Below are 17402 nucleotides of genomic sequence, written 5' to 3'. Positions count from 1 at the left end.
CATTTTATCTACCCTGCTACCGACAGTTTACCTATACTTATAGTGTGTTTTTGTGAAACACATTACAGATATAGAAACCAAATAAATTTAAATAGCATGTCATTTACTCATCTATCGTTTATTGTAAGGTCCCATCCCCCTGGCGGACAGTTGTTGTGCAGATTGAATGAATCAAAAGTAAAAGTAAATAGAGATATAAAGATATGAAAGTAAATATCAAAGTATTAATATGAATTGCACACAATATCTTAAAGACCATTTACAATAAGTGTTTGTGTATAGAAATATGAGGTATTTACACTGAACTTATTTTTTTCATAACATTTTCTTTAACTTTTTTATAATAAAGACATCACATACAACAGTAAAAGGTGGAAGAAATATTATTTTTACTTGAAAGTGTGTCTAAAATGCGATTCAGTTACATATAAAAAAACAATAAGTGTAATAAATGTAAACGCTTTGCTTTCTTATAAAGTCTGACTGCTTTCTGAATACGAAATAGGCTTTTCAGCAGGTAACTAGGCATACCTGAGCAACATTCAGGTGTGGCACACACAAAGGCCCGCCCTCTACCGTTGGCAGTGATTAAGTGTAATAACGTTTATCCGCTATTTATAAAGACAGAGCCACATATAATTATAATTCACATAAGCATTAAAAATCTTTATTAATTATTTGCGGTTGTTTTTAAGGTTTCGTATTCAAATGCATAGAGCCATATGCAGTCGTTGAGGACCGCTGATTTCGCTGTGTGCACTACCCCAACAACAACCCGTGCGGTGATGGCGAGGAAACCCCGTTGACAAGGCACTGCTTTTTCATGACGGTGAGTTTCCCTTTGAGTGTATTATAATTTTGTGATAAAAATTTCAAGGAAAAAACACACACAACCTCCTTCCTCCCTTCCTTCAGGGAGGGAAGAGAGTTTGAGCGGAGAGAAAAATCTATCCGAGACAGAGCAGGGACAGTGAGAAAAATATATGAGTGGGAGAGGGAGAAGGAGGAGGAGGAGAAGGAGGGGGGGAGCAAATTAAAAGTTGCCAAATGGAGATATTGGGTTTCAAGAAGGAGTGAGACAGGAGTAAAAGGGTTTGCCTCTTTTTGAGTCGTCTTTATGTTATGCTAATCGGGATAAATATTTATGGCTCGACGCGGTTTTAGCCCTTTTCGACGGATTCTGGCTTTCAAAATAGGCGTCGTCATCGACGCCGCGGCTAGCTAACCAGCGCAGGCCGATGTTTAAAGTTAAAAATGTGGCGGAGCCGCTGAGTTGAAGACCCGAGCAGGACACGGACTGGGGACAAAAGTCCCGGGTTGAAACGCGTCGATTCGGCTATATCGAGGCAAAAATGTGACGTTTTTCATGCTGGCAGACGAGCCACATAGAGGACAAATGAAAGCCTTCCCCAACAGAGAAAGAAAGAGCACGTCAGCGACGACGGGCGTTTTGTGCTGCTTGAATGCGATTATCACTCTCTGTCGATTCAGTCTATTTTTGGAAATAAAACTTGCAAGCTGTACATTAGCCGTGTTTTTGTGCGGCTTTAACGGCGGGGACTAGCCGTGGATTTGCGTCGAAGCGCACGTGCTGTGCTGGATTTCGGTGCTTGTGAATTTGAGCTCGAAATTAGGCAAAAAATGCAACAAGAAATACGGATTTGTTTGACCAAAACTGGCATTAAAGATGCAAATCTGGCGATATCGAGCTAGATCACATTATTTTTTTAAGGTTATTATTCTGGCCAGCATAAACAGCTCGGTCATTTCATTTTTAATGTAGCTAACATTACAATTTGCGGTGGTCGTTTGTAAACGTTAACTTTTTACATGTTGGATTTAATTGGATAATATAGGTTTTTGTACCCCGTATTTGATGCCTTTTTTGTGAAGTGTTTATGGCTTAGTTTCCGTTGTTTTTGTCTGGGAACCTCGACATGGTTTTCTGTAACATTTCAAGTTTCGAAGGATAAAGGACGCTCGCTTGCTCGACGAGAAAATGTCGTGTTATTTGCTGTGGACACACACAAAAAAGCCACCGTGATTTTCCAGCGATTTAAATCGCTCAAGCGGTCGTTGTTTTTGCTCTAAACTCCAAACACGGTCCGTTTAAACGGCCTAATTTGTGCAGCAGCCCCGTCCTGTCTTTGTTCTCGCTCAACCAAAGATGGAGGCTCAACGTGGCTCTGCTGTAAAGACAGCCTATGGCATGGTAACAGCCATTTTGTAGAGTTGCAGTTGCCTTTCTTGGGAAAACAAAACCTACATTTCCCCAGTCACCTGCAAACACACACAGCAAAATAAAGTTGAATGTGATACAATCATTTTATTCACATGCTCTTTTAGTGATTACATGAGTTTTTTTATTATTATGTGATACAGTAAATAAAGCAACCACAACCATTTACTTACAGATATTGAATCATTTAAGTGCCATTAAAAGGAAAACCCTAAATCCCCAATTATTAAGTAGCACCAAGCTGACTGACTGACAGAGCATAAAGCCAATACCTCTTTCAATGGAGAGATGAAACCCAGAACATCAACCAGAACTATAATGTATAAATATTGCAGGGTGGGGTTATTTACACTCAAATACTCTTTCACTCTGCACACTGGAAAGACAACCAATGTGGGACAGCAGAGAAGCTTTATGGGTGGGAGTTTGTCATAGCTAAGCATTTGTAGGAGGGGATGAAGGCCATTCTGTCCTTATGTACTGAATAGCAAATATGTACCCCCCCCCCCTCCCAACTTCCTGTCCACACCCCTGTTTCACACTTGAACCATTCTTTTATCTAGCACCTGCCTGCACTGTCTCACGCCCCTTATCTGACATAATGTCCAGTTATGTAGTTTTACTAAATTAAGTTTCTCACTCTGCAGCCCAGCCTTTTGCAGGAAAGAAAGGGTGTTAAATGACTGAGCCCATGCTTCCTGCTGGAAATCTGTGAGTGAAATGTCTAAAAACATGTCAGCCATTTAGAGCTCAAGCACTCCTACTTTAGAGTAAAACAAAAACAAGTTTTACTCCACTGTTCAGTGATTAGACCTTAGCGTGTCCCATGTCCTCATCTGATGTCCTTCCATACTCTTTCAGGTGTCATGGATGATGATGACGATCGCCGTCTTCTGGATATTTTAGGGTAAACGTTATAAGATTATAAAATCTGCACTAAGATTCGAGTTCTTCTAGCCACACCTCGGGCCATACAGTTTTATACTTGTGAATATGTAGCTGCCTTTAAAATCAGTGCCACAACTATCTGCAAGATCTGTTTTTTGGTTTTTAATCTTTCATTGAATAAGGGAAGTGAATATTTTAATGGTCATAAGCACAAGACACACGTAGTAAAGCAAATGTCAGGGAACTTTAAAACCACAGATAGTGACACAAATAAAAAGAAACTGCCTTTTAAAGATGTTGCTTCTTCATCCTTTTCAGAGATGTAGATGCGTTGAATGACTATCTCCATGGCAGCAACAGCAAGTCTGTGAGTGACACTTGGAGAGTTCAAAGTTTGTCTGAATGACTTCTTTAGAAATGTTCCGTAAACACCAGAATTACCCAAGTCCATTCACTCGCTTGTATTTTGTTCCTGCAGATTGAGGAGGATGATGTAACAAATGCAGCTTATGGGTCTGATGGATCCCTCTTTGGTAATGACACAGTGAGTATACCTATGATTACCTTGATCCAAGCCAAACCATAAGGACATTTTGTTACAGATCATCATTAGGAGTGGATGATAAAATGATTACGATAACTACCGGGGATAACTTTTCCTCAACAGAAATATGAGTAACGATTAATAAAAAGTCAATAGAACTCATTCCATCCATGTTTTTGACAGACAAGACAAAAGGACAATGACAATAGCGCTACACTGAACCAATAATGTGGTTGGAGCAGAGTTAAAGCCATGTCAATTTAGGTAGTCACACACATACACAGCCATACACAGCACCACGTTAGAAGTGTGAGTGAGATAAAAGAAAACATAACATGTTTAAAACGTCAGCTACAGCGTTAGACCCCAGTGCAGAGTGTCCGAGACTCTGTTAAAGGGAATTTGGTATTGTGGAGATATTCTTACCGTTTAAAGTCCGACAAAGACACAGCAGCATGTTTCGACAAAGGCAGGTAACATCATGAATCGCTTTTAGATCTGAAGCAGTGCTATCCCAGCACAATGCACAGTTTATCTGCAATTACCTGAACAATACAGTGCACACACAGTACAATACTTTGCAGTTCTAGACACTTGTGTGCGTTATGACAGAAAATGAAGAGGGACAGTGATATCACAATGACAGTTAAAAATGTCAAATTTAGGCTGGTGATTAAAGCAACTGATCCTCATTACCAGCTTCCGGGCTGTGAACAAACAACACCTTTTCCCAGCTGCACAGGAGTGCAGAGAGACAGCTGAACAAGCGGTGTCATACTTTACTGCCACATTGGATTTGTGGTCAAATCGCACATCTGACCCATATATGAGCTTCACTGTCCACTTCATTGGAGTGTACTGCACTTGTTTTGCCTTTTAAAATGTCTTTATTTGTTGCCTTGGAGCATAAGCAGACCACAGCTGAGTGAATATGTCTGGTTTGTTTATGCTGTGTTAAATTTGGTAGTTTCTTGAATATATACAAAATAATGAATACAGTTTGGTTTATTGAGATTTTATTTTGTATTAATATCTGTTATTTGAACTAACCAAAGAATTTTCAATTTGTGTTCTTCTGTAACACTAACAGATACTCTTATTATTAACTTTAAAATACAGTATTATATTAGTATTTTATATTCTATAATACATAATCATGTTCAACTTTTGACAGAAAGATAATAATATTTTAAATAAAATTAGCCTGATATCTTAACTTGGGCGTAAAAATAAGCCTTTGACCTTGAAATCAGATATGCAGTTCACATGCAAATAGTTCTCCATTTTCTTCTCTCAATACTTCCTTCAGACTGGCTCCAACTCTGGCCTCAAAGATGGCTCTTCTACAATGGGTGAATTTGGCGAGGATTCGACCGGGGCAGGCCTCCAACTCTCTAGCAGTCTCTCATTTATTGAGGATGAACTGGGGCCTGAAACCTCCCCTGGAGGGGTGGATCTTGGGGGAGAGGACCAGCCCTTTGACATCCTTCAGAAATCTCTCTTGGAAGCTGATATCACTGAGCAAACGCTGGCCCAGGAAGCCTTACTGGACTCGCAGCCTGCTCCCACTCTAGTGCAAGCTCCTGTTCCCTTCTCCTCCCCGCTGGTCTCGGGGAACTATGGAGGTGGGGTAGGTGTGGTGACGACGGCAACTGCTACGTTCTCTGCAGGCCAGTTTTTGCAAGGCATGCCATCACTGCCTAATGGTTCTGCTCAGCCAATTCAGGTGTTTGGTGCAGGTGGCGGAGTGATGACTCTGAGTAGCTTAGAAAGATCACCACAGATTGTGCTGAGGCCAGGCGTTTCTGTAGCTTCAGCAGGGACAACAACAGGGGGGCAGGTGTTTGCTCCCACCCAAGGCCAAGTTGGCTTACCTTTCAAAAACATCCCGCTTCAAAATATCATCATACAGAGAGGCCCAGGAGGGACCCAGACTGTTGTCAGACCAATCCAGCCTAAACCCCTCCAACCGGGGTCTCAGACTGTCTACAGCCTTGGTCTACAGCCCACTCCCACCACCGTGGCTAATGTAGTGAATGCTAATACTGCTGCTCCTGCAGGACAGTACACACCTAATGGCTCCATTGTAGTACAACCACCCCTGGAGCAGCAACAAGCGTCTACACTGACAAATATATCAGCCGGACAGTTCTTGCTACCCAGCTCCTTGGCTCTCACTCCATCTAGCACCATCCACAACGGGCCCATCAACCCCAACTCAAATCCCCTAATTACCAGTCAAAACACAGTGCAGATTGTTGCAGCGCAGAACTTCAATGCACCAACAGCTGGTCCACTAATTTTGAATCAGGGAGTAGTAAGCGGGAATCAGGTTGGAGGAGGTGTAACTCAGATGTGGACAGGAGTTTCTTGTGCGAGCTCCACCTCCGTGCAGACACCATGCGCTCCTGGACGTCTGACTCTGGTTGGCCCGGCTACAACAGGGATCTGCAATCAGAGCCAAGCGTCAGCTACTCCCGTGCAGCGCCTTCTAGTGACTCCATCCCAGAACTGTACTTCTCTGTCCCCTTTACCTGGTAATGTGACTCAGCAACAAGACTACAGACAGGTATACAGATGGCAGCCTTTTTATTAATTTGCTCTCTCCTTATTTGTTCTCTCTCTGTCATAACTTTTACTTGAAATTTTTCAGACTTCTTCATCACCTGCCCTCAAACAAGCACATGCCAGCAGCATCCACGGTAAAAGAGGCGCCAGTGGCTTCAGTGTATAATACGTTTCAATATAAGCTGCAGAATTTCAGACTGATATAGTTGCTTTGTTTGTGTGATCTCTTGTAGCAATCAAACCCATGACACAGGATTCAACGCTAAACTCTGAGGTATGTTAGCTGTTTGTTTTACATGCCTGTGTGTCTTTTTTAGGGGGAACAATCTAATGTAATGACATCTTTGGTTTGTACACTTCCCCATCATAGGTCAGTGCACAGAAGAGGCCTCTGCTTCCTACTCTTACAAAAGGAGAAATGTGAGTTTTTTTGACATGCCATCTGTCCTGTGTAGTTGTGCTTTTGTCTTTCAGTCATTTAACAAACTCGTGTCTTTCTCTGTTATTTTTAAAGGATTTTACAGCAGGTGAGGAAGGATCACGTTGCAGTTCAGACCCCAGATCGACGTCGATTCACTTCAGTTGACGACGCACTCCTGAGACTTATCCCGTACCACGTGTTTCAGGGGGCTCCACCCAGCCCGGACGAGTTCTCCCAGGGTACAGTCATGACAATACTAGATTCACCCCAAGTCTTTTATGGAATTAAAGTTGTTGTTTTTTCTAATATAAGTAGTGTGTTGTGTTTTGAATTTCCAGTGGATGAGGAATTTGAAGCAGCTGCAACTCAGGTGCTGATGAGGACACAGGGGATGGTAAACAAATACAGGCGACTACTGATGGTGGAAGCTGAGGTAGGTGCATGCGCTAGTTAATGACTAGACGTGTGTGGTGTTAGGAAATGCGCAGGGCTAACAGCATAACCTCACTCTTCTGTGCAGCGTTTCAGTCCGTCCTCAGAAATGGTGATGATCGACAGGACTTTCAACCAAGAGGAGCGCAGCACCTTGATACAAGACAAACGCATGGTACTAGTGGACACAGGTAAAACAGAATAGGAGTGAATCTCTTTGAACTAATATTCCCTTTTTAGTTAACTTTGATTTAACACTTTGGTCTATCTGGTTTGTAGACAGTTTCTTGGAGGAGTTCTGTTGTGGGACGAAATCCAAACTTTTCCAAGCCCCTTCCCCGCCTCAGCCTATATCCAGCTATAATTGGAATGAGTCAGAACAAGGCTCTATGGAGCCACCATACAGGACAGACTCCCAGCCTGGGTATGGAGACCCAGGAGGGAGTGAGCCTGTAGGACCTGGCTCAACAGAGAGACTTCATCCAACACACTTAGAAAACAAGAACGTGCTGGAAATGAAGAGATCCCAGCAACTCTACGGACCCAGCGGCATTGGCAACAACAGCCTGATTGCTGCCAATAGTTGCCCCCATAGTAAACCCTCACCTTTCCCAGCATTGTCAGGAGGCCCGACAAACTACCAGGTGTCTCACCACCCTGTGCAGCCTCCATATACCCCTCAGCTCAGCTCACCCCCTCACCCTGACACAGATTCTGCTCTTGAGGCGGCAGTCAACAGCATCCTGGAATGTTAAGATGTATAAACCATATTACACCTAATGTATGGTTTTTACTTCTTTTTTGTATGTGCATTTATTTTTCTTTTTTTATGTCCCCTGTGTGAAGAGAGGCTAACTCTTCTTTCAGGTCTGTGTTCTTAGTGATACACAGCCATGTAGCATGTACGTAGTTTGCCTTGGGTTATTTTAGGGGGATTTTTTGTTGAAGTCAGTCAGTCTGTAAAGGTGTTACGTGAACACATGCACTTACAGTTACCTATAAAGATCCGGGAATGTGTGCAATGCAATGTACTAACAGATGCAAAATGTTCTTTTGTTTATTTTACAGTGGTAGGGTTTGCGACTGAATGCAAGAGTGTTCCTCTCTTCACACACTAGTTAATACTTTTTGCCAGTTTATTGTTTCTCCCCCCCCCACCCCACTACCTATGCCGAACAAGAGAGATGAGGAGGAGGGACTCTGTGCCTAATTCTAGGTTTTTATATGGAAGTGTTTACATGAAGAAGCTCTAAATATCAGAAAATCCATTTATTTCTATTCTTTCTACATCAAAGCACGCAAACAGTTGCTTTTGTACAAGTAGTTCATGGTTGAGAGGTGTAGATCTCCTCACATCTAAGCTCCGTAGAGATACCTTCAAACAGGCAAGTTGCACTAAACATACTGTGGCCTATTTCAGGAACTATATAAACACAAGGCTGTTGTCAATATGCGGTGTATGCTGGGCTGAACCGGATGGACACGTTGAAGAGAACCAAAATCTTTTTGCCTGCTTTTGTGTTTTTGGCTGCCTGTAACAAGGACAACCTCTTAATCACACTAGAAGCCAGTTAAACTAGTCCTATTGACACATGTGGTAGTGTTACAGTGCTTTTTTGTGCTTAAGTCACCTTTTTCATTTTCTTTTGTACCTTAAAGGTATGCAAGTCCCGACACAGACACAGGACATATCTGTAGATCTCTGCCACCTTCATCATTTCACAGTGAGTTTGTGTCTGTGGAGCTACGTCCTCAGATTGAGGAAGAGATGTTAAATTTGCTGAACTTTTTTTTTTTTTTTAAATGACATTGAAAGAAACAGGACTGTTTTTGTTTGCTGTTATGTGTTCCCCAGCGTTGAGAACATGACAATACTGTCAGCAGTTTAAATGACCCAGGAGGGTCATTGATTGTATGTATGTTTGTTTGCCTTTTGCATATAATTATATATGAATCATATCTTTCTCTCTATGCTTTACTACCCTGACACGTCAATGTGTGTGTGTGTGTGTGTGTGTGTGTTAACTGGCAACCATACACACTGATTTCCTGTAGTTTGGTAGTGTGATTGCCATACTTTTGACTTTATTGCCAAGCGTTCTCTTAGCTCCCTGGGATAGTTTTCTCACACTTCCTCTCTTTTTCTTCTCAGCAGCACAACCAAAATTATTAGGAGAGACTGTGGTCTCATCCAGAATCCCCCTCATTTGTCTCATTAGTCTGTGGCTAATTATTAAAAAAAGAAAATTGTAGTGTTTCCTCTGAACTCAGAAAGATTATGTTTTTGTTTTATTGAACCAAGACTTAAAAGTCCTAAATAATGTCCTACTTCTGTTTTTGCAACAACACAAAAGCCCTGATTAAATGCATTAAATGCTCTCAGGGTTGATTCTGGACAGTACCACCTTTCTCCTATGAACATGTATGTGAAATATGCTTGCTAATAGACTACACACACAGACTGAAGGCCTTTCATATGGGATGATAGAGGACCCTTTTTTTTAATTTAAGTGCCAGTGGCCATGGCAGCCTGCCTGCATCTCTGCCTCAGCTCTTGCAGACCTCTTCTTTCCGAGAAAAACTGGGCTGTTTGCTTTGAAAGCAAATCTCAAATGACAAGTGAGGGTCAAGTGAGATTTTGCATTTGCTCCTCCAAGCGACTGCTACAAGATTTTGTGCCTCTATAGCACTTATATCTACAAGGATGTTCACTTTAGGCTTTCAAAGTAGGGACATACCCAGTGTTTGTAAACCATTGTGTTATCAGAATGCATATCATGGTCTTGAGAGCCTGGTAGGAACAAACTGTGCTTTTTCTCCCCTATCATCATCATCATCATCATTTTTTTTCTTTTTTTTTGTGCAGATACGTTTTCTGCCTTCATTTTCACTGTTTTTCTGTCCGATTTGATTTGTATAGTTTGTTGTTTTGTATAAAAAAAGTTAGACACAAAATATTTATAATTTTTGTACGAAGAAAAAGAGAATGTAAAGAAAAAACTTAAGAAAATTATTTTTTATTGTGTTGACTAAGAAGCAGTGTCAGTAAAGTCATTACAAAAAAAATGCTGTTGTTTCTTTATTTGTAGCTAATGCATGTTCACTACAGCAGTTAGGTGATTCAACAATAAATTCATTTTGTGTACAACAAGGAACTGGTCCAGTCCGGCTGAGAACCTCCTTCGATTTCCCTCCATTGCTATTCTGTGAGGGTTCACACACTGGCACTGATGGACTAAGCATGCATAATCACATCATGTGACAGAGGAAGCAGTGGCAAAGGAAAACCAGATTTGTTACCCTCTGCTGCACAGATATGATCTTTTAACTGATGTCATGACATTTAGATTTCATGTTTCTCTGCATCACGGCTGCCAAAGTAATATTTTATCAAGTTAGAAATCTGTTGGTTCTTTTTAATCCTTTTATGGACTCCAGCACCGATGCCTCTACACAAAAGAACTGAGAAAACTGCACAGCAGACAGACTGCCCAGCCCCCTTTGGTTCAAGTAACATAACCCAACAGTGACAGCTAGTGGAGGTCTGGAACACACAGTGGTCACTGATGAGGAAAAATGTTTTGACGCTCAAAAAAGCTGGGTTTTTAAAAAAGGAAATACTTTTTAAAAAAAAAACATTTTCTCCATGAAATAAATAAGACCGTAATAATTAAAGAAACATACAAAAACATAAGCATTTTAAAATAATACAATGCAGCATGACGAGCTTTCATTTTAGAAACCTTATACAGATAAGAATGAAACTACTCTTATCATAGTCACCTAGAGATAGAAAGTTACATGTTTTAGTTTTGTATTCATTTGTAATTCATTTAATTAGGAAAATTCATAATCATGCAGTCTGTCTCCATAACATATGCTTGTTTGCAAAAGCAAACAAGGTAGTGGGACAAACAGGGGAACAAAAAAGGTTTATTTTGGGGAAAAGTCAGCAGGATTAAGGCGGTTTTATCAGATCTGACTGGTGATACCACACATGCAGTTTTAGGTCCCAGTGACCACTGAAATGAAACTGCCCAAATAAGAACCTAACGGCAAGACTTGCTTCTAGAGGAACTCTGATGTAACCACTATGAAGTCAACGCAGTCCCAATGTGAAGCTTAGAGCTGAGCATTTGTCCTGTTGTCATGAGTGGATCTGGGGTTGAATTGAGGGGGAACTGTACACTTATATGGAAGTGACCTGTCACATGTTGCCCCGCCCAACCCTGCTTTGTTTTACTGCAATTGGGAAGCGGGGGGTTAATTCAAAAAAATAAGCATTCAATCAAGCTTGAAACTAGCTACTGAGACCCTAAACTCACTGGAGAATTGACATAGACTTCTATACACCTGTACTTGTTTTCCAACCAGAAGAGTTGTACACTTGTGGTCACTACAAAGAATTCAGTTTAAGGCACTTTTGCACTTGCTTCACTATTTATCATTTATATACTATATAGTGCTCCCAATGTATGCTGGTGACAGAATACACAAAATTGGCTGAAGGGAAGGGCTTACATGCTTATAAGTAATGGTACCAATTTCTCAGTTATAAATGCTGTGCAAATTCATCATATGGAGTACTGAAGTTCTGAATCTTTTCTCTGTCAATGCTGCTGCTCCAAGTATCTTTCCTTGACCCTTAGTGATACTTCCTCCAGCGATCAAGCTCTGGGAAAAGGAAAAAACAAGAAAACCAGCTTATCTCCAAATCCATCAGTTAAATGGGGCACACACTTAGCAACACACTTACTGATGTGGCGGTAACTCCAGATGTAGCTGAGCACACAGTATCCCGCTAACAACATGCCCAGTCCACCTACACCTCCTTTCCTCACGTCAATATACCGCCTGTAATACCACTGCCAGCCTGAATGACGCATAGAAGAGATGAGAAAAGACATGCACAGAAATCTTAATACTTACTTTTTCTGTGAGTTATGTGAAGAATAGACACCAATCTCACATCTGTATAGCAGATATTAAGCGGCTGCTAACAGCTGTTCGCTATAATGCTTTTGTTCTGAGGTAACAAAATCTGACTACAAGCATCTACAAAGTTGAATAAAACCTCATTTCTGAGAGATAACATGGTTACAGGAAGTTAGAAGTGACAGACAAACAAATGGGAGGGTGGCTTTTGTGCTGTGAGTAGCACAAATACTGTGTCTCTCTGTGTGTGAGAGAGAGATACTGACCTCTTTGCAACATTTCCACGGCATCTTTTGGATGGCTTGGGGTTTTGCAGGCAAGCCATTTAGGTAATTCCCTCAGTCTCACCTGTCCAAGACTCCGGTGTGTCAGAGCTCCTGTAATCCATGGCACCGACAGAGAATCAGGGAGCTGACACACTACAATCAAGCTGAATATTATTCAAAAGTCTTTATTATTGGTACTGGCCCAGTAAAACTGACAATATATGCCAATAATTTTTCTTAATTTCTGAACTACTTTATCAATAAAATCTGTGAAAAATGCCTAACACAGTGTGGTGAGTCACAAAGTGCCTTTTTCAAATGTCTGAATATAATTCATTAACTATATTCTTTTGTACGACAGGCAGGCAAAGAATCTGGACCATCAGGTCTGTATACATTTTAGCTGGAAAACAATTATTTCCAAATACTTACCTCTGTTTGGATTTTCAGCAGTGCTTTGCTTCCTGACCTCGGGCTTCTCCACTGTCTCCACCTTCACTGGCAGACTTTGTGATACAGGAGGGGAAAGAAGGCTGGAAAACTGACCCACTGGTGCCGATTTTGTGAGGAGGCCTGTCATGTGATGGCTCACCTTCAGCCCCTCATTCAGGTTGACTGGAGGAGGCATAGCTTGCCACAGCTGAGATGACGCACACAGGAAGGGAGCTGTAGGAGGGGTTGATTCTGGCACATCTCGCAGAGGGACTAAAGCCAGTTGTTTAGTCTTTGAGGGTATTTTCTTATCTGATTTTAGGCCTGCATGTTGTGGGCTAGTGCTCAGCAGCTCATCAGACTGAGTTGCAACATACTTTTGATTATCTTCTAAAAGTGGAACTGGTCCAACACCCGTATTGACTCCGATTTTACTGCACAGGTTGTCATTAGTTTGAATTTGACTCAGGATGCCCGGCCTGCTGGACTGACGAGGTGGTCTAGCTCGGCCTAATGTGGCTTTAACATCCTGGAGGGTGATCTTTGCCTGGTGGCCATTTCCTAATTTCAAAACAAAATTATTCATGGATGAATCCTCAATCTCCTGCTTGCCATCCTCCCAAAAGTTGTGTCTTTTCTCTGGGGATTTTGTGCTACTTTCACTCTGTTTGGTTGTGGAAAGCATCTGATTAACCTTCTTTGTCTTTGGCATCTTCTTAGGTGCATCTTTGGGTTTAGCGTCTGCAGACAGATGGGCATAGTCTTTGCCTGAGATAGTTTTGGGCTCTGTCTGAGCTGTGGTTCTGGAGCTTAGAGTTGGTTCTGTTTCAGACACCTTTAGTGATTCCTTTGTTATTTGGTCAGACTTGGCAGCTTCTATCAATGCACGGAGACTCTTCTTTTTTGGTTTAGAGGTGGTGGGGGGCAGAGCTGGAGATGGAGATAACAAAAGGGTGCTTGTCTTTATTTGATCAACCAGCTTTTGTTTCTTCTTCGTAGTTGGTGAAAGTAATGTCATGGATGATGATGTTCGTGGTGATGAAGATGTCGCATTTGATGGTCCTGATGCTGTGTCCCTTTTACGCGTCTGTCCTTGTAGATCTGTTATGACTGATGACGATGACTTCCTTCCCTTTGTTGTTTCTCTGGACAAAACTGAGTCCAGCTGAGAAGACGATGCTGTCTGGTTTGCTGTGACATCTGGTTTGGATGGTGGCGCTTTAGAGGCAGCAGCTGCTTTGCAATGTGGCAAGTGACTCTTCAACCTTTTGTAAGTTTTCCCGCAGAATGGACACACCTCTGTGGGTGGGTGACAGAGAACGGGTCAAAATGGGACTTCCAGGGCAAACATAGAACGACCAGTGAAGATGTGTTGGAAGAACATAATGGCTGAATATAAATAAGGTATAGTTTTAGCTTTATATGAACAATTTCATCTTTAAAGAAAGAAAATCATATCAAGCACCAGCTATGTGTGCATAAACATACTGATTATGATCTCATACACAATTTAGAATCACAAATTAACCTAACATGCATGCACGATTGTAGGAGGAAACTGGATCACCCAACCCCCGACCCAACCAGGACGTACAAACCAAGAACCTTATTTCTGTGTGGCAACAGTGTTAACCACTGCACCAATTGCTTTTGAGGTTGTTGTTTTTTTTAAATAATTAAATAAAGTCCATTTTGATGTTAGGTAGACCAGAAAATCAGCTGCACAAAACAGAATACCTACCCTTTCTTTTACTGTAAAGAAGAATAAGTTAAGGTCAGCCATTAGGAACAAAAATTACTAAAATTAAAATGTCACTACATTTTTACACTCGCAGAGCGACTTTTAAGCGATGTTTAACACACCTTGCATTCAAAATATGTCACACATACAGTTGTGGTCTGAAGTTTACATCTACACATCATGGGCGTTGATGTTGTGGTAATTTTCGACTTTTAATGATTTCTTTGAACTTAACTTTTTCCAAAGCAGCATGGTTATACAACATACATCTTTAATGACTTTAAAAAACAATACATATGTGCACAGGTCTGGCTTTACTTTGCATTTTCTCTAATCCACACAGGGTTAAAAGTATACATATAGTACAACTGGTAACTTGTCTGCCAGCTTAAAAGGGATTTTTTTGACAGCACTCATTGAATGAGAAAGTCCAAAGAACTTGGTGAAGATCTCAGAAAGGCAATTTTAGATTTAAACAAGTTGGGAAGATCTGTTGAAGCAATTTCTAAACAGCTGCAGATTCCAAAATCATCAGTTAAGACAACTGTAAATAGGTACAAGTTGGATGTGCCACCACTTTGCCAAGGTCTGGAAGAAGACCCAAACTGTCCTCCTCAGATAAGAGGTAATTAATTGGGATGTTCAGGAACGACCTGGGAACCAACAAGGCTCAAGCCTGCAATTAACTTGAAACTGCAGCACCAGTGTCACTGTTTACAGTGAAGCAAGCTTTACATAGCTATGGACTGAGAGCGTGCCAACCAAGAAAGAAGCCCCTGCTCCAAAATAAAAACCGTCACGCTTGACTGAAATTTGCAGCTGCCCATAAGGACAAACCAAATGTGAGAAAGGATTTATGGTCAGATGAGAGAAAGATTGAGCCACAATGTTTGAAGAAGTAAAGATGAAACTTTCTGATCTTAGAAAACTGTACCAACTGTCAAGCATGGCAGTGGTAGCATCAAGGCTGTTTTGCTGCCAGTGGTACTAGTATATTGCACAAAGTCAATGGAATAGTGAAATTAAAATCCCAAAACTACCATGACATTCAGACCCATAATGAGTGTCAATAAAATACAGCTTTGCATTGAAGACTACCCGATTAATGGGAACCTTGTCACCTGAATAATAGGTTCTCTAGACCTGGGGTGTCGAGCTTATCATGGGGCACATACAACCAAATTTCAAGTTAAATAGGCTAGATCAGTGAAGCCTTAACTGTTTTTGTTCAACTTTCAGCACTATGAATGTTACCCTTGTTTTCCCTGAGATAAGAAAAATCCCTCAGAAAAATAAGTGCAATTTTATTTAACAAAACGTCTCAGCTTTTTCATATTATAAAGAAATGCATATTTTCCGAAGCCATCCAGTGGGCTGAATTGGAGCTTTTTGGACCCACGTCTGGCCAACAGGCCATATATTTAATACCCTAGCCTCTAGATCAATTTTACATCAAGGGCTGCATACTGGCCACTTTGAAATTAGCTGGAACTGTCAAAATCCCTTTCCTGTCATTGTAAAGTAGTTTAACTGCACATTTAATTCCCGGGATATCTCAATTTATGAAAAAGAAGTGTAATTTCAACAGTATGCATTAGTTTATATACACGATAAGGACACATTAACGAAAGACATTTGTCAGCATGATTCTTTACACCTAAATTGCAAGATATGAATGTGTAAAATTACAGGAAAAGTTCTGGTAGCTCATTGACCAACTACCAGTGATTATAAAGAGAAAGTTTTTATTAATTTACAGAAAATGTCCTTTATTTTACTGTAGACACATTTTAAATAAAAAGAGAAATTTCTAGTAGTTAGTGAAGAAACAGGACATTTTCTGTCTTTCGTTTGTTACTTTATTACTTTCTTGAAGCACAAATGGCTGTGAGGGAGATCATTATCATTAGCACCAGCTGCGTAATTTATGACAATATAGCTGAAAGTCCAGAATTTATGATCTCCTTCACATTTTACATAGAGGTCCAGTGGGCCGGATTGGAGTTTTTGGTGGGTCAGTTCTGGCCCCCGGGTGTTATGTTTGTCACCCCAGCTTCTAGACGAAGCAATAAACATATTTTTATAATTCAGCAAATTAATATATTGGTCGTTATTGTATCACGTGGTGTTACCGCTATTCTGAATTACAGTTGTGTGACACTTACCACAGCCCATTTCACACGCGCCTGTCAAACAGCCAATCGGGTGAAAGCATGACTCAGAGCAGCAAAGTTATAGCACTAAGGTGAAGCGTCAGTAATTATCACATTTACACGCGGGAGTGTCACTTTTAAACAGTTTCGGTTAAGTAAGTTCTGAGAGTCGCGACGATGAAGTGAAAGACCCCGCTTTTAGGTAGCGAGTTCGAAGCCTGAATGTAAAATCAAGTTATCGTAAAATCATCAATATATTGACGCCCTAGTTTAAAATGACACCCCTTGGATGTGGTTTATAACGGTACAGCCCGTTACACTGCTGTGACAGATAAAAGTCTTGTACGAACACGCAGGGATCTGCTCGGTGGGTGTGTTGCGTCGACTTTATGATTCACTCCTCCCCACTTCCGCCTTTTGCGTAAGTCCCCAAACATGCCGACGCATTTTTGGATGAAGTCAAAATACCCACTAAACGTTTTATAGGTACGCTTGAGGCGTCGGAAACGATGTATCCGCAGAAATGCTTACGTAATTTTCTGGCAGAGTACTGAAAAAAAGACGTCTTAGTGGTACAGTAAGGTTTATCTACGTAACACGTGCTCCTCGTGTTTTGTTAATCATTAGATTTTGGTTTAAGTGGTAAAGAACCCAGGTTTAAATTTGCACCTCAAAGAAATTCACAGTGAATTTCTAAAGACAATAAAATCAAAGTTTTTCAGGCATAAAACGGCACCTCACGATTAACAATGAACCAAATTATTCAAAAAAAGCAAACATATC

The 17402-nt window shown here is 41.0% G+C and overlaps 2 protein-coding genes across 4 annotated transcripts; one reads left to right on the top strand and one right to left on the bottom strand.

Moving 5' to 3' along the window:
• The first annotated feature begins 352 nt into the window (after nt 1-352).
• Nucleotides 353-9705, top strand: bicral (BICRA like chromatin remodeling complex associated protein). Of its 3 annotated transcripts, XM_025909659.1 has the most exons (13): nt 354-829; nt 2887-2950; nt 3101-3146; nt 3446-3494; nt 3606-3671; nt 4981-6240; nt 6325-6373; nt 6473-6513; nt 6610-6659; nt 6754-6899; nt 6999-7093; nt 7181-7283; nt 7372-9705. In XM_025909659.1, exons 3-13 carry the CDS (start codon nt 3106-3108, stop codon nt 7845-7847), a joined length of 2376 nt encoding a protein of 791 aa, XP_025765444.1. In that variant the 5' UTR covers nt 354-829; nt 2887-2950; nt 3101-3105; the 3' UTR covers nt 7848-9705. The 3 variants fall into 3 exon arrangements, with proteins under 3 accessions (XP_005458254.1, XP_025765444.1, XP_025765446.1); XM_005458197.4 differs by lacking the exon at nt 2887-2950 and having other exon boundaries at nt 353-829; XM_025909661.1 differs by lacking the exon at nt 354-829 and having other exon boundaries at nt 2798-2950.
• A 388-nt stretch (nt 9706-10093) lies between these two features.
• Nucleotides 10094-17012, bottom strand: si:dkey-21c1.4 (uncharacterized protein C17orf80 homolog). The gene is made up of 5 exons (XM_003453418.5): nt 16632-17012; nt 12726-14024; nt 12294-12404; nt 11849-11965; nt 10094-11766 (listed from the first exon to the last, which is right to left on the bottom strand). The coding sequence occupies exons 1-5, from the start codon at nt 16639-16641 to the stop codon at nt 11738-11740; spliced, it is 1566 nt and encodes a 521-aa protein (XP_003453466.2). The 5' UTR covers nt 16642-17012; the 3' UTR covers nt 10094-11737.
• Between the last annotated feature and the right edge of the window lie 390 nt (nt 17013-17402).

This window comes from Oreochromis niloticus, linkage group LG8 (genome assembly GCF_001858045.2).
Source record: "Oreochromis niloticus isolate F11D_XX linkage group LG8, O_niloticus_UMD_NMBU, whole genome shotgun sequence".
Lineage (NCBI taxonomy): Eukaryota > Metazoa > Chordata > Actinopteri > Cichliformes > Cichlidae > Oreochromis > Oreochromis niloticus.
This window is presented reverse-complemented; position numbering and strand designations above follow the sequence as displayed.